General features: G+C 46.6%; 1 protein-coding gene across 1 annotated transcript; it reads right to left on the reverse strand.

Annotated features, from left to right (window-relative positions):
* Positions 1 to 483: 483 nt before the first annotated feature.
* On the reverse strand, positions 484 to 18,142 carry LOC115116847 (uncharacterized). Its single transcript, XM_065000659.1, has 18 exons — positions 17,913 to 18,142; positions 16,678 to 16,786; positions 16,446 to 16,505; positions 16,312 to 16,348; positions 16,122 to 16,180; positions 15,957 to 16,028; positions 15,383 to 15,440; positions 15,018 to 15,189; positions 8,738 to 10,618; positions 6,827 to 6,929; positions 5,618 to 5,742; positions 2,731 to 3,036; positions 2,508 to 2,623; positions 2,267 to 2,361; positions 1,861 to 2,070; positions 1,198 to 1,436; positions 865 to 1,034; positions 484 to 573 (listed from the first exon to the last, which is right to left on the reverse strand). Exons 1-17 carry the CDS (start codon positions 17,997 to 17,999, stop codon positions 963 to 965), a joined length of 3,801 nt encoding a protein of 1,266 aa, XP_064856731.1. The 5' UTR covers positions 18,000 to 18,142; the 3' UTR covers positions 484 to 573; positions 865 to 962.
* Between the last annotated feature and the right edge of the window lie 2,495 nt (positions 18,143 to 20,637).

A 20,637-nucleotide genomic window follows, 5' to 3' on the forward strand; every position in this document is an offset into this window, starting at 1 on the left:
CAGTTTATTCCTCAGGAAAAACAAACAAATGACAGAAGTGCGAGTCCATGTATTTTACAGATGGGTATTAGCGAGGCCAATGAGTAGGAGCTCTTTACCATCTTCCCCTCTTCTTCTCTTCCCCTCAGACACTAGTTGGGGTACAGGGTGAGGACAGGCAGACACTAGTTGGGATGCAGGGTGAGGACAGGCAGATAGTAGGGGTTGGGGTGAAGGGTGAGGACATAAAGGAAAAACAACCCTACCAAGTTGTTCAATAATTTCATCAGCAAAAAAAAAAAAAAAAAAAAAAAAAAAATCGTAGAATTTGTTATTTTTCAGTTTTTGTAAAAAAGAAAAAGAAAAACAAGGGGAATTTTTAGGGGAAGAGAAGAAGGGGTACTGGGAGTGTATTTGAGGGAGGGAATTAAGGTTTTGCTTCCATCAAAACCAGACATTTTTTGAATGACTTAAACGCAGAAGAAAACATTTAAAAAGTCCAGAGAGCTGGATGGGATGTGGCTGCAGTGAAGAGACAGTCCTCCCGGTCCACGTCTGACAGGCTGGAGACTGGCTGGATTTGGTTCACTGGGCCTGAGAGAGAGAATGAGAGGGGAGAGAGAGGTTAAAGTAACTGTCCAGTGTTCCCAGATTTCTATGAAGTTTGTTATTTGTTGTCCTGGCTAAGTGGTGTGTGTGTGTTTTACCTGTTGTTCTGGCTGAGTGGTGTGTGTGTGTGTGTTACCTGTTGTCCTGGCTGTGGGGTGTGTGTGTGTTACCTGTTGTCCTGGCTGAGTGGTGTGTGTGTGTTACCTGTTGTCCTGGCTGAGTGGTGTGTGTGTGTTACCTGTTGTCCTGGCTGTGGGGTGTGTGTGTGTGTGTTACCTGTTGTCCTTGCTGAGTGGTGTGTGTGTGTGTTACCTGTTGTCCTGGCTGTGGGATGTGTGTGTGTTACCTGTTGTCCTTGCTGAGTGGTGTGTGTGTTACCTGTTGTCCTGGCTGTGGGATGTGTGTGTGTTACCTGTTGTCCTGGCTGTGGGGTGTGTGTGTGTTACCTGTTGTCCTGGCTGAGTGGTGTGTGTGTGTTACCTGTTGTCCTGGCTGTGGGATGTGTGTGTGCTACCTGTTGTCCTGGCTGAGTGGTGTGTGTGTGTGTGTTACCTGTTGTCCTGGCTGTGGGGTGTGTGTGTGTGTGTTACCTGTTGTCCTGGCTGTTACCTGTTGTCCTTGCTGTGGGGTGTGTGTGTTACCTGTTGTCCTTGCTGAGTGGTGTGTGTGTGTTACCTGTTGTCCTTGCTGTGGGGTGGCAGCCTGTCCCGGAGCCCCTCCAGGGCCGTAGAAGGCCGCCTGCTGCCTATAGTACTCAGCCCAGGCTGCACTGTAGTCCTGCTGTCCGCCGGCTCCTCCCCCGGCCACGGCTGCAGCCGGCGCTGCTGCAGCACCTCCACCGGGCTGGGCTGAGGAGAGACAGGGAGGGAAAGCGGATCAGATTTTAAGATCAAGAACTTGGACAAGAAAATAGTATTTGTTGATCACAATTCTGCTGTATAGAAATAAATCTGAGGACATCTTCTGGATGAAAAGTGTCCATGTAGAAGGACTCTACAGTGTGAAGGTCTTTCAGTCCTTTTCTAGTGACACACAGGCTCTCCTGACATGTCTGGAGACTGGACAGTCCTATAGGATGTCTTCTGGATCAAGATGGCCGCCATTTCGCAAGAGCTGACCCAGCTGTGATTATCTAGAGGTTTATTTTTTACTAAATGTATCCACTATTATTTCTTATTTCTTCTGTTTTGTTTCTAGTGATACATTGTTATTGATTATTTCATTATAGGACATGTCATTGTAAAGTCAATATAACCATGGCGATGATCTTACCCATGCCCATCTTCTTGTAATACTCCTCCCAGGCCTTGGTGTAGTCTGGCTGGCCTCCAGGGGTCTGGGCTGCCTGGGAGGGGTCTGCCTGGACTGGGGCGGCTGCTGGGGCATTGGGGGCCTGGCCCGGCATGGCGCCCCCTGGCTGCTGCTGGTAGTACTGCGCATAGTAGGCTGCCCACGCAGCATTGGGGTCTGCTGCTGCCTTGTCTGGGGGGAAGATTAGAGAAAGAGGGTTGAAATGGAGGAGAAGGTAAAAGTGAGGAGAAGGTAAAAGTGAGGAGAGGAAATGAGAAGGTTAAAGAGGAAAGAACGTTGAGGACAGTTCAGGGAAAAATGTATTGACCAAGAGGGAAAGTGCCTGATAGAGTTCCAGACCAGTGTATATGAAGCCGTGTCTACTCACTGGGGTCGTGTGGCCCTCCAGGGGCCTGCCACTGCTGGAAGGTGTTTCCCCAGCCCTGAGGGGCCCCATAACCATGACCACCTGGGGGGCCGCCACTGGAGAGAGAGAGAACAATAAAACACTTCATATCTTTCTAAGTCTTCCAACACGTCACAAACACACCAAAACACATGACACCCATTGGCTTTAACTAACATGTGGCCTTGTTTTATTTGTAGGGGTGCATGGTTGGTGTACTTACTGCGGGGGTCCTCCGGGGCCACCAGGCCCTGGGTTGTAAGGGTTGGGGTTGTAGGGGCCCATTGGACCAGCTGGACCAGGTCCCCCAGGACCTCCCCCTAGAGGACACAGAGGAGCCTAGAGGAGCAGAGAGGAAACCATTCATTCCATTTACAGGTCATGTGGGACTATTAAATGATACACTGGGTGTTTAAATGTGTCGACACACGTCCGTCTTCCCGTACCTCGATCTTGTCCTCTATGAGCTGCTTGGCATGATCTATCTGTTGAGGGGACCCCCTGATGATGAACAGTTTGAAGTTGGGGTCACCGTTGGGCGGCGGCTGACGCGAGATCTCCACGAAAGCCCCCGTCTGCTGGTTGATGGCCTTGACGTTCTCGCCACCCCGACCAATCACCAGGCCGCATTTGTGGGCGGGGATAGAGAAGGTTACCTCACCTCCCGGAGGACCTCCCCAGTTGCCCTGGCCTCGCCCCCTGCCATGGCCACCCTGAGGCATCCCCCCCGTGCCAGGTGGACCAGGAGGACCCTGGAGAAGAGACACAGGTAAAGGCTTCCACACAACTGCGCTCGCATACTACCTTTTAAAGACCTTCGCTTGAAAACCGCAAAGTGCCAGTAGTACTATTTGTCCATTTGTAGACTCTGTAGCCAGTACACACTTCCTCAAAAATAGTCTAAGATTACTCAAAAAAAATGTCATTAATTTTACATTATTGCATAGATCTGAGTTGCATCTAACTAAGATGTTTGGTGTGGTATTTTGTGAAAAAATGTGCACGAAAACAAGTCTATAGACAACAGTTCATTGAAGAATCTCTGCTATTGACCAATGAAGGGACGTAGATGTTGAATGCTGAACTTCAGCCCCGAGAAAATTTGGTGCACAGAGCGAGGAAGAACACATTTTTTAAAAAGATTTTTTTAATTTTTGAAACAACTTGGCTGAACACCAAAACTGTCACAAAATGTCAGAATATTGCACAAACTGGTCTGAACGGTTTCAGATGGGAAGCTTTTTTAATTTATTTTTTTAGACAGCGTCATTTTTATCCATCTGCCCAGGTACTAAAGCCGAACATGTGCCAGCTGGCCAAATCTGGCACATTGACAGAAAATGTCCCCTTCAAAGAAATGTATTAATAAATACATAATGTCAAGGAGAAACTAGAGGGGGAATAGTAGAGACTTTATGTACAGTGGTTTCCATAAGCATTCACCCCCCTTGGCATTTTTACTATTCTGTTGCCTTACAACCTGGAATTAAAACTGATTTTTGGGGGTGGGTTTGTATCATTTGATTTACACAACACGCCTACCACTTTGAAGATGCATTTCTTTTTTTTGTGAAACAAAGAAATAAGACAAAAAAAATAGAAACTTGAGCATAACTATTCACCCCCCCAAAGTTAATACTTTGTAGAGACGCTTTTTGCAGCAAGTTTCTTGGGGTATGTCTCTATAAGCTTGGCACATCGAGCCACGGGGATTTTGCCCATTCCTCAAGACAAAACCTCCCCGGCGCATTCAAGTTGGACGGGTTCCGCTGGTATACAGCAATCTTTAAGTCATACTACAGATTCTCTAATTGGATTGAGGTCTGGGATTTGACTAGGCCATTCCAAGACATTTAAATGTTTCCCCTTAAACCACTCCAGTGTTGCTTTAGCAGTATGCTAGGGTCATTGTCCTGTTGGAATGTGAACCTCCGTCCCGGTCTCAAATCTCTGGAAGACTGAAACAGTTACCTCAAATTTCCCTGTATTTAATGCCAACCCAACATTCCTTCAATTCTGACCAGTTTCCCAGTCCCTGCCGATGAAAAACATGTTCTCAGGGTGATGAGGGTTTGCACCAGACGTAGCGTTTTCTTTGAGCCAAAAAGCTCAATTTTAGTCTCATCCAACCAGGGTGCCTTCATCCATATATTTGGGGAGTCTTCCACATGACTTTTGGTGAACACCAAACGTGTTCGCTTAGTTTTTTCTTTAAGCAATGGCTTTTTTTCTGGCCACTCTTCCGTAAATCCCAACTCTGTGGAGTGTACGGCTTAAAGTGGTCCTATGGACAGATACTCCAATCTCCAGTGGAGCTTTGCAGCTACTTCAGGCTTATCTTTGGTCTCGTACCCCCTCCCACGTGTCAGCCTGTAGAGGGTAGTGTACGTTCCCCCTGCCCTCCCACGTGTCAGCCTGTAGAGGGTAGTGTACGTTCCCCCTGCCCTCCCACGTGTCAGCCTGTAGAGGGTAGTGTACGTTCCCCCTGCCCTCCCATGTGTCAGCCTGTAGAGGGTAGTGTACGTTCCCCCTGCCCTCCCATGTGTCAGCCTGTAGAGGGTAGTGTACGTACCCCCTGCCCTCCCATGTGTCAGCCTGTAGAGGGTAGTGTACGTTCCCCCTGCCCTCCCATGTGTCAGCCTGTAGAGGGTAGTGTACGTTCCCCCTCCCATGTCCCATGTGTCAGCCTGCCCTCCCAGAGGGAGGGTAGTGTACGTTCCCCTGCCCTCCCATGTGTCAGCTTGTAGAGGGTAGTGTACGTTCCCCCTGCCCTCCCATGTGTCAGCCTGTAGAGGGTAGTGTACGTTCCCCCTGCCCTCCCATGTGTCAGCCTGTAGAGGGTAGTGTACGTTCCCCCCCCCTCCCATGTGTCAGCCTGTAGAGGGTAGTGTACGTACCCCCCTCCCATGTATCAGCCTGTAGAGGGTAGTGTACGTACCCCCCTCCCATGTGTCAGCCTGTAGAGGGTAGTGTACGTACCCCCCCTCCCATGTGTCAGCCTGTAGAGGGTAGTGTACGTACCCCCTGCCCTCCCATGTATCAGCCTGTAGAGGGTAGTGTACGTACCCCCCCTCCCATGTGTCAGCCTGTAGAGGGTAGTGTACGTACCTCCTGCCCTCCCATGTGTCAGCCTGTAGAGGGTAGTGTACGTACCCCCTGCCCTCCCATGTGTCAGCCTGTAGAGGGTAGTGTACGTACCCCCTGCCCTCCCATGTGTCAGCCTGTAGAGGGTAGTGTACGTTCCCCCTGCCCTCCCATGTGTCAGCCTGTAGAGGGTAGTGTACGTTCCCCCTGCCCTCCCATGTGTCAGCCTGTAGAGGGTAGTGTACGTACCCCCTGCCCTCCATCCTCCCTGACTCTGATGCTCTGCAGCAGCTCGTTGATGATGGAGGCAGCATGCTCACAGCGGTCTGGAGGGCCCATGATGTGGGCTATCTTATCAGGACCTGCACCGTCATCTAGAGAGAGAGAGAGGGGGGGAGGAGGGGGAGGGAGGCAGCAAGAGGGGAGAGAGAGAGCGATCGAAAGACAACGAGAGAAAGATAGAGGGAAGCACAGATCGCCGCGAAAGCAAGACAGATCGAGCGAAAAAGATGAGAAAGAGAGTCATCATAGCGATCATCATTTAAACCAAAAGAAGGTTCCAGTATAAATGTTTCTCTTATACGGTCCTGTACCTTCATCTGACAGAGGGGGAGAGAGAGGGGGAAGGGCGTGAGGGGGAGAGAGAGGGAAGGGAGAGAGGGGGAAGGGCGTGAGGGGGAGAGGGAGAAAAAGAAGGAGAGAGTTACCATACTGTTCACAACACTCAGCTGAAGCAGAGTCAAGACAGGAAGTTGCTACCTGGACTTGTCCCATAACAGATTGGCACCTCTAAGATGAGGTGTACTAACATGCCCTTTCTGACCCGATAGAAACACTTCAATCTGCTGTGTGTAAGTGTGTGTGTAAGTGTGTGTGTGTGGTGTTTAAGTTTCATATACAGTCCTGTACCTTCATCTGACAGAGGGAGAGAGAAAGGGGGGGAGGGGACAAAGAGAGGGAGAGTTACCATACTGATCATAACACTCAACTGAAGCAGGGTCAAAACGAGGCGGCGCTACCTGGACTCGTCCCATAACAGACATGAGTTTCCAGCTGCAAACCGTTTTGTTACGGTGGGGCTATACTGAACATACCCCAGGTTCGCCCCACAGTCAAGTGACTTATTTAAATGTTGTGGGACTAACAGGTCTGAGATCAGTTTGTTTCTCCTGGACCTATGATCACGTGTAAAAAACACTCCATCATAAAATACTAATGTTTCCTATGATAGAAATATTTTAAATCTGTTGTAGGTGTGGGTTTGAATCTTATACGTCATGTACCTTCATCTGATAGAGAGAGGGGGGGAGGGAGGGAGGGAGAGAGAACAAAAAGAGGGAGAGAATTACCATAGTGATTATAACAACTGAAGCAGGGTTTAAGGGGAGATACAGGGACTGGCTGAACAAGAACAGAAGGTAGTTTTCCGTAGCAGGAAGTCGTGTGTGTGATCCTCACCTGGTTTGAACTGTATCCTAACTCCAGCGTCTGCCTGGATCTTCTTGATCATCTCTCCACTTCGACCAATCACAACTCCCACAGAGTGGCGGGGCACGGGCACCTAGCCAATGAAAAGACACCTTAACTAGTTGCTCCTACCCTCTACTTTTTTGAACATTTTGTTAAAAATCGCGCAACATTTCAGCGCCCTGCTACTCATGCCAGGAATATAGTGATGCGCTGTCATATGGTTAGAATGTGTCCATATAGGAAACCCTCAGGGCGTTTTTAAAACTGGTTAAATCACGACTGCCTTCCCGTGCCATTGGAAGGTAACGTTAACACATCGAGAAAGCAGCTGGGGAAAACCTGATCACAGAAAATGGAAATAAATATCCTTCGCCACAATCCAGCAATTGTTAACAGTGAGCCGAATTAGATAAGACCGAGCATTCAACTCCCACAGCATCCCCATGTAGTTGCCAAAATTGTATCTCTCCAAAGAATTTAATCCTCTTTGATTCTTGGTTGAACCAGAGAGGGGCACGAAGAGAGGTCTCCGCCAGATCATTCTGGCAAGAGCTCTCCCCTGAAATTTTTTCCAAGACGACAGCTAATGATATGTACATCGCCAGGGGCGTGTGGTGAAGGCAGTACGTGTGGTGGATGATTTTTTATCGCTTATTAACGTTTACTAATACCTAAAGTAGCATTACAAACGTGTGGTGAAGTGTTTTGTGAAAGTTTATCGTCTACTTTTTGAATTTTAAAAAATGACGTTACGTTGTGAAATCGCTGTTTTTGAAAGTTTATCACAGGGGCGTGTCTACATATAACGATATCTTGACTTTATATGGCCCGATTTAATCGAAATAAAGACCCAATAGTGTTTATGGGACATCTAGGAGTGCCAACAAAGAAGATGGTGAAAGGTAATGACTGTTTTCATTTTATTGTTTGCGGCGTGTGGTGAAAGCAGTATGGGGTTTGTGTAACGCCGAAATGCTAATTATTTTGTTTACGTCCCTGCTGTGCTTTTCTGTTGTAGTGTATTGGTGCATGCTATCAGATAATAGCTTCTCATGCTGTCGCCTGAAAAGCATTTTAAAAATCTGACTTGCTGCCTGGATTCACAACGTGTGTAGCTTTAATTTGATACCCTGCATGTGTATTTTAATGAACTTTTGAGTTTTAACTAATACTATTAGCATTTGAGCGTAGCAACAGGGCATTTAATGAGAGGCATGGCCAAACTGAAACAGTTGCAACAGGGCGTGTGGTGTAGAGTACGTGTTGGCAAAGGCGTTCAGTACGTGCAACAGGGGCTGTGGTGTACACAGTATTCGTGCCCAGGTAGAGGTGCAAGAGGTTAAAGGATCTGGCCAAACTGAAACACACGATACTGATGAGGCAAAGACGTGCTCAGAGCTGTGGTCGAGGCTCGTTCTAACAAACGGGGTGTGCAGTCACCACAGTCATTCAGGGCGCATTTCCATAGACTTGGAACGAGTAGTGCAAAGGCCATTCTGAATCAGGTCAATGATGCTGCTGTCAGATGTTCTATTTAACATTCTGTCCATCTGAGTCCAGGGCTGGTGTCAAGTGAACCATCTGTGGTGAAGGCATAGTACGTGTGGTGAAGGCAGTCCTGTGGTGTAGCGTCAGTCAACAGGGGCATGTGGTCCAGTCCAACATGGTGGGTGAAGGTGGTGGTGAAGGCACATAACTAAAGCAGCTGGGGGAAAGAGTGACCTCCACAGCTCTGTCAAATCCAGTCAGACTCCATCCAAGGCAGCTACCTTTAACAGGGGCGTGTTGAATCCATCTGCAAAACGTGTTGTCGCAGTCATCCTACAACAGGGGCATGTGGTCCTCAGAACCACAACCAGCGTGTCCCATTTGGTGCAACAAAATGTGGTGTCGCAGTACGTGCAACAGGGGCGTGTGGTGAACCTCGTGCAACAGGGGCAGTACGTGTGGCGAAGGCAGTACGTGTGGCGAAGGCAGTATCGTGTGGCGACCAGTGTGTGGCGAACTCAGCGTGCAACAGGGGCATGTGGTGAAGGCAGTAAGTTTAACAGGGCGTGTGGTGAAGGCAGACAGTACGTGCAACAGGGGCGTGTGGTGTATATGCAACAGGGCGTGTGGTGTACGCATACGTGCAACAGGGGCGTGTGGTGCCCCATATGCAACAGGGGCGTGTGGTGTACGTGTGCAACAGGGGCGTGTGGTGAACGGTGTGCAACAGGGGCGTGTGGCAACAGGTGCGTGGTGTGGCGAAGTGCAACAGGGGCGTGTGGTGAAGGCAGTACGTGCAACAGGGGCGTGGTGAACGCAGTACGTGCAACAGGGGCGTGTGGTGAACGAGTACGTGTGGTGTACGCAGTACGTGCAACAGGGCGTGTGGTGAAGGCGTACGTGCAACAGGGGTGTGGTGTACGTGTGGGTGAACGCAGTACGTGCAACAGGGCGTGTGGTGTACGCAGTGTGTGGTGAACGCAGTACGTGCAACAGGGGCGTGTGGTGAACGCGGTACGTGCAACAGGGGCGTGTGGTGAACGCAGTACGTGCAACAGGGGCGTGTGGTGTACAGTACGTGCAACAGGGGCGTGTGGTGAACGCAGTAGTACGTGCAACAGGGGCGTGTGGTGAACGCAGTACGTGTGGGGGCGGCAGTACGTGTGGTGAAGGCAGTACGTGCAACAGGGGCGTGTGGTGAACGCAGTACGTGCAACAGGGGCGTGTGGTGAACGCAGTACGTGCAACAGGGGCGTGTGGTGAACGCAGTGTGGCAACAGGGGCAACAGGGTGGCGAACGTGTGGGGGCATGTGGTGAACGCAGTACGTGCAACAGGGGCGTGTGGTGAACGCAGTACGTGCAACAGGGGCGTGTGGTGAACGCAGTACGTGCAACAGGGGCGTGTGGTGTACGCAGTACGTGCAACAGGGGCGTGTGGTGTACGCAGTACGTGCAACAGGGGCGTGTGGTGTACGCAGTACGTGCAACAGGGGCGTGTGGTGAACGCAGTACGTGTGGTGTACGCAGTACGTGCAACAGGGGCGTGTGGTGAAGGCGGTACGTGCAACAGGGGCGTGTGGTGTACGCAGTACGTGTGGTGTACGCAGTACGTGCAACAGGGGCGTGTGGTGTACGCAGTACGTGTGGTGTACGCAGTACGTGCAACAGGGGCGTGTGGTGTACGCAGTACGTGCAACAGGGGCGTGTGGTGTACGCAGTACGTGCAACAGGGGCGTGTGGTGTACGCAGTACGTGCAACAGGGGCGTGTGGTGTACGCAGTACGTGCAACAGGGGCGTGTGGTGTACGCAGTACGTGCAACAGGGGCGTGTGGTGTACGCAGTACGTGCAACAGGGGCGTGTGGTGTACGCAGTACGTGTGGTGTACGCAGTACGTGCAACAGGGGCGTGTGGTGTACGCAGTACGTGCAACAGGGGCGTGTGGTGTACGCAGTACGTGCAACAGGGGCGTGTGGTGTACGCAGTACGTGCAACAGGGGCGTGTGGTGTACGCAGTACGTGCAACAGGGGCGTGTGGTGAACGCAGTACGTGCAACAGGGGCGTGTGGTGAACGCAGTACGTGCAACAGGGGCGTGTGGTGAACGCAGTACGTGCAACAGGGGCGTGTGGTGAACGCAGTACGTGCAACAGGGGCGTGTGGTGAACGCAGTACGTGCAACAGGGGCGTTTACCTGTACTTTGTAGGGGTCTCCGATGATGCGCAGGGGTTTGTCCATGTTGGGTGGCTGGGAACCATCTTGGATGAGGATCATCTTCACTCCAGCACGCTCCTACAGGGAAGAGATACATCTGTCATATATACCTATCTATCTCCATCTGACGAGCCTCCCCATGTATAGTGTTGGTTTCTATCTCTATATATATCTATCTCCATCTGACGAGCCTCCCCATGTATAGTGTTGGTTTCTATCTCTATATATATCTATCTCCATCTGACGAGCCTCCCCATGTATAGTGTTGGTTTCTATCTCTATATATCTATCTCCATCTGACGAGCCTCCCCATGTAGTGTTGGTTTCTATCTCTATATATATCTATCCATCTATCTGACAAGCCTCCCCATGTATAGTGTTGGTTTCTATCTCTATATATCTATCCATCTATCTGACGAGCCTCCCCATGTATAGTGTTGGTTTCTATCTCTATATATCTATCCATCTATCTGACGAGCCTCCCCATGTATAGTGTTGGTTTCTATCTCTATATATCTATCCATCTATCTGACGAGCCTCCCCATGTATAGTGTTGGTTTCTATCTCTATATATCTATCCATCTATCTGACGAGCCTCCCCATGTATAGTGTTGGTTTCTATCTCTATATATCTATCCATCTATCTGACGAGCCTCCCCATGTATAGTGTTGGTTTCTATCTCTATATATATCTATCCATCTATCTGACGAGCCTCCCCATGTATAGTGTTGGTTTCTATCTCTATATATATCTATCCATCTATCTGACAAGCCTCCCCATGTATAGTTTTGGTTTCTATCTCTATATATATATATCCATCTATCTGACGAGCCTCCCCATATATAGTGTTGGTTTCTATCTCTATATATATATATATCTCCATCTGACGAGCCTCCCCATGTAGTGTTGGTTTCTATCTCTATATATATCTATCCATCTATCTGACAAGCCTCCCCATGTATAGTGTTGGTTTCTATCTCTATATATAACTATCCATCTATCTGACAAGCCTCCCCATGTATAGTGTTGGTTTCTATCTCTATATATATCTATCCATCTATCTGACGAGCCTCCCCATGTATAGTGTTGGTTTCTATCTCTATATATATCCATCTATCTGACAAGCCTCCCCATGTATAGTGTTGGTTTCTATCTCTATATATATCTATCCATCTATCTGACGAGCCTCCCCATGTATAGTGTTGGTTTCTATCTCTATATATAATCTATCCATCGATCTGACAAGCCTCCCCATGTATAGTGTTGGTTTCTATCTCATATATATCTATCCATCTATCTGATCCCCATGTATAGTGTTGGTTTCTATCTCTATATATATATCCATCTATCTGACGAGCCTCCCCATGTATAGTGTTGGTTTCTATCTCTATATATATATATATATCTCCATCTGACGAGCCTCCCCATGTAGTGTTGGTTTCTATCTCTATATATCTATCCATCTATCTGATCCCCATCTATCTCTATATATATCTATCCATTATTTGACAAGCCTCCCCATGTATAGTGTTGGTTTCTATCTATATATATCCATCCATCTATCTGACAAGCCTCCCCATGTATAGTGTTGGTTTCTATCTCTATAGATATCTATCCATCTATCTGACGAGCCTCCCCATGTATAGTGTTGGTTTCTATCTCTATATATATCTATCCATCCATCTATCTGACAAGCCTCCCCATGTATAGTGTTGGTTTCTATCTCTATCTATCCATCTATCTGACAAGCCTCCCCATGTATAGTGTTGGTTTCTATCTCTATATATCCATCTGACGAGCCTCCCCATGTATAGTGTTGGTTTCTATCTCTATATATATCTATCCATCTATCTGACGAGCCTCCCCATGTATAGTGTTGGTTTCTATCTCTATATATATCTATCCATCTATCTGACAAGTTCCCCATGTATAGTGTTGGTTTCTATCTCTATATATATCTATCCATCTATCTGACATGTAGCCTCCCATCTATGTATAGTGTTGGTTTCTATCTCTATATATATCTATCCATCTATCTGACAAGCCTCCCCATGTATAGTGTTGGTTTCTATCTCTATATATATCCATCTATCTGACATCCCCATGTATCTGTTGGTTTCTATCTCTATATATATCTATCCATCTATCTGACAAGCCTCCCCATGTATAGTGTTGGTTTCCCCATGTATAGTGTTGGTTTCTATCTCTATATATATCTATCCATCTATCTGACAAGCCTCCCCATGTATAGTGTTGGTTTCTATCTCTATATATATCTATCCATCTATCTGACAAGCCTCCCCATGTATAGTGTTGGTTTCTATCTCTATATATATCTATCCATCTATCTGACAAGCCTATGTATAGTGTTGGTTTCTATCCATATATATCTCCATCTATCTGACAAGCCTCCCCATGTATAGTGTTGGTTTCTATCTCTATATATATCTATCCATCTATCTGACATCCCCATGTATGTTGGTTTCTATCTCTATATATATCTATCCCATCTGACAAGCCTCCCCATGTAGTGTTGGTTTCTATCTCTATATATCTATCCATCTATCTGACAAGCCTCCCCATGTATAGTGTTGGTTTCTATCCATCTATATATATCTATCCATCTATCTGACAAGCCTCCCCATGTATAGTGTTGGTTTCTATCTCTATATATATCTATCCATCTATCTGACAAGCCTCCCCATGTATAGTGTTGGTTTCTATCTCTATATATATCTATCCATCTATCTGACAAGCCTCCCCATGTATAGTGTTGGTTTCTATCTCTATATATATCTATCCATCTATAGTGTTGGTTTCTATCTCTATATATATATATCCATCTATCTGACAAGCCTCCCCATGTATAGTGTTGGTTTCTATCTCTATATATATCTATCCATCTATCTGACAAGCCTCCCCATGTATAGTGTTGGTTTCTATCTCTATATATATATCTATCCATCTATCTGACAAGCCTCCCCATGTATAGTGTTGGTTTCTATCTCTATATATATCTATCCATCTATCTGACGAGCCTCCCCATGTAGTGTTGGTTTCTATCTCTATATATATCTATCCATCTATCTGACAAGCCTCCCCATGTATAGTGTTGGTTTCTATCTCTATATATATATCTATCCATCTATCTGACGAGCCTCCCCATGTATAGTGTTGGTTTCTATCTCTATATATATCTATCCATCTATCTGACAAGCCTCCCCATGTATAGTGTTGGTTTCTATCTCTATATATATCTATCCATCTATCTGACAAGCCTCCCCATGTATAGTGTTGGTTTCTATCTCTATATATATCTATCCATCTATCTGACAAGCCTCCCCATGTATAGTGTTGGTTTCTATCTCTATATATATATATCCATCTATCTGACGAGCCTCCCCATGTATAGTGTTGGTTTCTATCTCTATATATATCTATCCATCTATCTGACGAGCCTCCCCATGTATAGTGTTGGTTTCTATCTCTATATATATCTATCCATCTATCTGACAAGCCTCCCCATGTATAGTGTTGGTTTCTATCTCTATATATATCTATCCATCTATCTGACAAGCCTCCCCATGTATAGTGTTGGTTTCTATCTCTATATATATCTATCCATCTATCTGACAAGCCTCCCCATGTATAGTGTTGGTTTCTATCTCTATATATATCTATCCATCTATCTGACAAGCCTCCCCATGTATAGTGTTGGTTTCTATCTCTATATATATATATCCATCTATCTGACAAGCCTCCCCATGTATAGTGTTGGTTTCTATCTCTATATATATCTATCCATCTATCTGACCCTCCCCATGTATAGTGTTGGTTTCTATCTCTATATATATCTATCCATCTATCTGACAAGCCTCCCCATGTATAGTGTTGGTTTCTATCTCTATATATATCTATCCATCTATCTGACAAGCCTCCCCATGTATAGTGTTGGTTTCTATCTCTATATATATCTATCCATCTATCTGACGAGCCTCCCCATGTATAGTGTTGGTTTCCTAGTACTTCCCTCCCATTATATTAGTAGCTGTGTTCTGATTCGTTCTCCTGTACAGATATTTGATGTACCAGTACACCCCCTGGACAGGACACTAGTCTATCTCCTGTTTCTGTAGGGTGAGGCAGCTTGATGTACCAGTACACCCCCTGGACAGGACACTAGTCTATCTCCTGTTTCTGTAGGGTGAGGCAGCCTGATGTACCAGTACACCCCCTGGACAGGACACTAGTCTATCTCCTGTTTCTGTAGGGTGAGGCAGCCTGATGTACCAGTACACCCCCTGGACAGGACACTAGTCTATCTCCTGTTTCTGTAGGGTGAGGCAGCCTGATGTACCAGTACACCCCCTGGACAGGACACTAGTCTATCTCCTGTTTCTGTAGGGTGAGGCAGCCTGATGTACCAGTACACCCCCTGGACCAGAGGCTTCAGCTATACAACTCCCCAATGTGTACCTGTAGTTGTTTGATGGTCTCTCCTCCCTTGCCGATGATTAGGCCGGCCTTGCCAGCTGGGATCATCATCTCCTGCATGGAGCCACTCTGCCCATTGGTCGACTCGTGGAAAGAAGAGGAAGGAGCACCGCGCCCCCGAGATACAATCTCATCCAGAAACATCTTGGCTTTCCTGAAGAGGAGGAAAAGACAGATGGGGAGGGGGGCAAGTAGTTAGAAAGAGTTGTGTAATGATCAGAAATACTTAACATGGCCCCTATGCCAGCACCCAGAATTTTTCAAATTGAGATCAAACGACTAGGAAAAACAACCAAACCCTACTCCCTATGTAGGGCACTACTTTAGACCAGGGCTTAGTGTCTTACGCGATGGCGTCAGGGTTTCCTGTGAGGGAGACGCTCCTCTCTGGCATGCCACCACTGTCTGAAACACAAACAACAACAAGTAAACATCAACAAGTAAACAACATCTGTCTCACTGGCAGACTAAAATGCATCCCAATTGGCACCCTATTACTTACAAAGTGCACTAACAGGGCTACGGGCCCTGGTGAAAAGTAGTGCACTAACAGTAGTGCACGATAAAGGCATATGCTCCGACCAAATGTAATGCTCTATTTTTGACCAGGGCGCTGGCCTAGAGTAGTGCCCTAAAAAAAGGTCATTGCTCTTGTCCAAAGAAGTGCACTATATTTGCTCAAGGCCCTTGTCAAAAGCAGTGCCGGATAGTTCCACGTTTTAATGTCACGTGCACAAGGACAGCAAAATGCCTTTGTTGCGAGAGCCAATCAGAACAACGCAGTGCCCTTTAACCAGGCATAATAATGGCCATCGCTCTGGTCTAAACTAGTGCACTAGATAGGGAATAGGGTGCCATCTGGGCTATGTGCTGAGATAGTAGAGGTAGTATATAAAGAGAGGTGAGCACCTAGTTGCTCACCTGGAGCGATCTGGACCTTGCAGCCCGAGTCCTGCTGGATCTTGTTGATCTGCTCGCCCCCTCGACCAATGACTGTGGAGAAACAAGCCGTGAAGTCATTTTATCATAGTATGCGTGAACAGCTTCTCTGTGTGAGCCCAAGCGATACTGTGTGTGTGTACTCACTGAGTCCGACCATGCCGTCTGGCACTCTGTACTCCTCTGTCATAGTGGAGGGTCTGACACTGAAAAGAACAGAGGGAGAAAGAAGAGAAAGAATGCTCATCCTTCACAACAAGCCCAAAACACCGGGGAATCGAACACTGCAAAATATACAAGACAGTCAAAAAGAAAGAAAACAGCCTTCTATTAATACCTTTGCTGAGACAGGGCAGCGAGCTGAGCTCCGATAGCTACAGGGAAGAGTAATGGATTAACAACCAATAGAAAGCAACCGATGAATGTGAGAGGATAGGCAGAGACAAGAGATTGTCTGTTAGGTATACGTACACAAAGCAGTGGCTGAGTCTCTGTCCCCCTGGGAAGACATCTTCTTGGCATCTGGTTGGTCTGATAAAACAGGAAAAACATGAACCTCAATACCATCCTGAAGTAAGGCTCCGGGAACATGATCCTCTGTGTGTACATGGTGTATGTGTGTGTCTCGGTTTTCCTCCGTGTGTATTACTCCATGTGTGTGTTGGTCCCTGTGCCTCTGTGTTGCCCTCCCCTGGTCTCCTACCTCCATCCTCCAGAGAGCGTTTCAGTGTTTGGAACGGGAAGCCCTCTCCTCCTCCTGCTCCTCCATTGTTACTTGGAGGTCCGGCATCTCCTCCGATCTTAGCTGCAATCTAGGGAACACACACAGCATGTATCCCATTCAAATGCATTGTGTGAGCGCCTAGAGAGAATGAATTTGGCCCAAGATAGTGATATATGGACCGTTTTGTATAATATTCCCCGGGTGACCTGATCCAAGATATGTAGCTGCCCAAGTACATCACCTCTACACAAACCATGTACCATCCCGCATCCCTTTATTACACAATAGCTGGGTTGGATCCCAAACAGCACTTTATATTCCCGATAATGGACTAATTTGACCAGATCCCCGTGGTGCCATTTGAGAAGCAGCCCTAGACTCGGTAGTTATTTTCTACACCCGGGGTTAGTCCAGGTAGCTGCCAGACTGGGATAAGAGGATCTCGTTTGGAGATACTGGCCTAATTCGTATCACAGACATGTCGGCAGTAACTAACTAGAGCGTGTTTGTGTCCCACTAGCTATGCAAGTTAGCTATTCTGAAACACTGGCCGACAAATTTGATTGTTTTGGAAAAGTTTGTATCGCCGGTTCCATGTGGAAACGTCTACCTCATTAGCTAACGTTATTGAACTAGCTAGCTACCACATTAAGTTAATGATAGTCTGCTGACGCTCGCTAGTTAACAAACATAAAGCTAACACTAGCCACGTTAAATGATTGATGACTAACTAGTTAACGACTCACTAAATGGTAGGTCTATTGGAATATAAATTGAGGGCTTTTCGTGATCACCAACATTAGTTAGCTTGCTATCCAGGCACCTAACGGTAACGTTAAGTGTCGGTGTTTTGGGCTTGTTGGCTAGCTGCTATCTAGAACAAGGAAAGCATCGCCACGCCGAGAACACTATCAGCTAGCCTGACCAGCTAACGTTAGCACTCTAGCTAGCGTAAACCTTGTGGTGCTACCGAACTCAAACGTTTAACGTTAGCTAATATTAAAAACAAAGCCACACATGCGTACACCAACATGAGGTTCAAATCTAGGTTTTTCTCATTTTGATTTCACCCACACACCAAGCCGGTCGGTCGCATCGATTCGAGTAACCCATCGACGGCCTCGTTGCAAGCTAGCTAGCCTAGCATCGTAGCTAGCGCACACAACAGACTGGCTTGGGTCAGTGCCCCAGTCTCGCTATTGCTCCGACCTTACCTGTCTGGCTCGCTGCACGGCGTCCGCGAAAGCATCTTTTTTGCCTCCAGCGCCCGCTCCGGCCCCGGGTGAGCCGTAGTCCGACATGCTGCTTGCTCTCTTGGGGAAAATACACAGACACACACGGGGGTTTGGACAGGTAGTTAGGCCGAGCAGAGTTGCGCAGAAGCGGGAAGATGAGAAAGGCGAAGTGCGGGGAGGGCGCAGAAAGTGGGCATCAAACCTTCTAGCAGTCTTCCCTCCTAAAGTAACCAATCGGTGATTGCGAAGGAGGCGGTGAAGAATACAGACACAAATCTTACTGGTTTACTGCCTCGAACGTAGGTCATATTGACCAGGGCAGGGAGATTCTTGATTGACAGTTCAGCTTCGACCAATCATCTGTAGGTGCTTTTTGAAGAGCCAATCGGAGTTTGAAGAATGGTCAAGTTGACCAATGTGCTTACAGAAACAACCTTTCCATTATTGATTGATGTTTGTAACGACCAATACCCATTTGGGGGCAACAATGAGCTCTTTCAGCTCGTAAAACACTCACCATCAATCAACCTTGCGCTATGTCAAAAGTCGAAACACAGATGAAAGCAACAAAGCTGAACTTTGAGTTAGTTTTTGGTACCTTTGCTATAAATATTAGCCTGGTCCCAGATCTGTTGTGATTTTGCCTACTCCGTTGTCAAGCCAAACAGCGTGACAATTCCATAAGGAGTTGGCAAGAGAGCTGAATCAGACTAGCACCCAGGCTAACAGCATTCAGCCATGTCATTTAAATATTAGTGACCTAGCTACTTATGTTAGCTGATAGACATACCACTGTCCAATTTTAGTGTCCCAAATGGCACCCTATTCCCCATATAGTGTACACATTTTGACCAGAGGAATGGTCAAGTAGTGTACTATATAGGGTGAATGGTCTAAAGTAGTGTACTATATAGGGTGAATGGTCTCTGGTCTAAAGTAGTTCACTCTATAGGGTGAATGGTCTATGGTCTAAAGTAGTGTACTATATAGGGTGAATGGTCTCTGGTCTAAAGTAGTTCACTCTATAGGGTGAATGGTCTAAAGTAGTGTACTATATAGGGTGAATGGTCTATGGTCTAAAGTAGTGTACTATATAGGGGGAATGGTCTATGGTCTAAAGTAGTGTACTATATAGGGTGAATGGTCTCTGGTCTAAAGTAGTTCACTCTATAGGGTGAATGGTCTATGGTCTAAAGTAGTGTACTATATAGTGTGAATGGTCTCTGGTCTAAAGTAGGTAACTATATATTTTGTGGTCCCGAGTGGCGCAGGGGTCTTAGGCACTGAATCTCAGTGCTAGAGGTGTCACTACAGACCCTCAAACCCGGGCTGTATCAAAACCGGCTGTGATCGGGAGTCCCATAGGGCGGTGCACAATTGGCTAGCATTGTCCAGGTTAGGAGAGGGTTTGGCCGGGGTAGGAGAGGGTTTGGCCGGGGTAGGAGAGGGTTTGGCCGGGGTAGGCCGTCACTGTAAAAACATAATTTGTTCTTAACTGACTTGCCTAGTTCAATAAAAAAAAGAATATAGGGGGATGGTCTCTGGTCTAAAGAAGTGCACTATATTGGGCAATTTGGGACATAACAATAATATCACAATATATATTTTCATACATAATGACACCACACCAACAGCAACTTCAAACTAACAGTACTTTTCTTCTGATGAAAGAGCACCATGGCATTACATTAGATCAAGGCTCTCTTGTGCATGGCATATGTCCCCTATTCACAATACTCAGAACAGAACCCCCCCATTCACAATACTCCGAACAGAACCCCCCCCATTCACAATACTCAGAACAGGACCCCCCCATTCACAATACTCCGAACAGAACCCCCATTCACAATACTCAGAACAGAACCCCCCATTCACAATACTCCGAACAGAACCCCCATTCACAATACTCAGAACAGAACCCCCCCATTCACAATACTCAGAACAGAACCCACCAACTAGTAGACTGCACAAATGGCACCCTACCCCTAATAAAAATAGTGCACTACTTTTTAGTGCACCGAATAGGGTGCTATTTGGGCCGCATCCATAGGCTTCAACTCATAAATCACCTCACAAGTAATAATCATGAACATGTCCAAGTCATTGGACTCATATTGAAGTCATTGGGCTCATAGTGTAGTCATTGGACTCATAGTGCAGTCATTGGACTCATAGTGCAGTCATTGGACTCATATTGAAGTCATTGGGCTCATATTGAAGTCATTGGACTCATGTTGAAGTCATTGGACTCATATTGAAGTCATTAGACTCATATTGAAGTCATTGGACTCATATTGAAGTCATTGGACTCATATTGAAGTCATTGGACTCATATTGAAGTCATTGGACTCATATTGAAGTCATTGGACTCATATTGAAGTCATTAGACTCATAGTGAAGGACTCATAGTGTAGTCATTGGACTCATATTGAAGTCATTGGACTCATATTGAAGTCATTGGACTCATATTGAAGTCATTGGACTCATATTGAAGTCACTGGACTCATATTGAAGTCCTTGTTATGATATAACCTCATACACATAAACCAACTAAATAAATACATGATGGTAATATGGAAGTTATTCAGAAGAGGGAAGAATAACACAGTCTTGGCAGTTTGGTTGATTTGGCATTCTGGAGTTTTATCATATTTTTTGTGAGACAAAAATCACACCTACTCGCTGTACACACACACACACACAC

Source organism: Oncorhynchus nerka, linkage group LG15, assembly GCF_034236695.1.
Source record: "Oncorhynchus nerka isolate Pitt River linkage group LG15, Oner_Uvic_2.0, whole genome shotgun sequence".
Lineage (NCBI taxonomy): Eukaryota > Metazoa > Chordata > Actinopteri > Salmoniformes > Salmonidae > Oncorhynchus > Oncorhynchus nerka.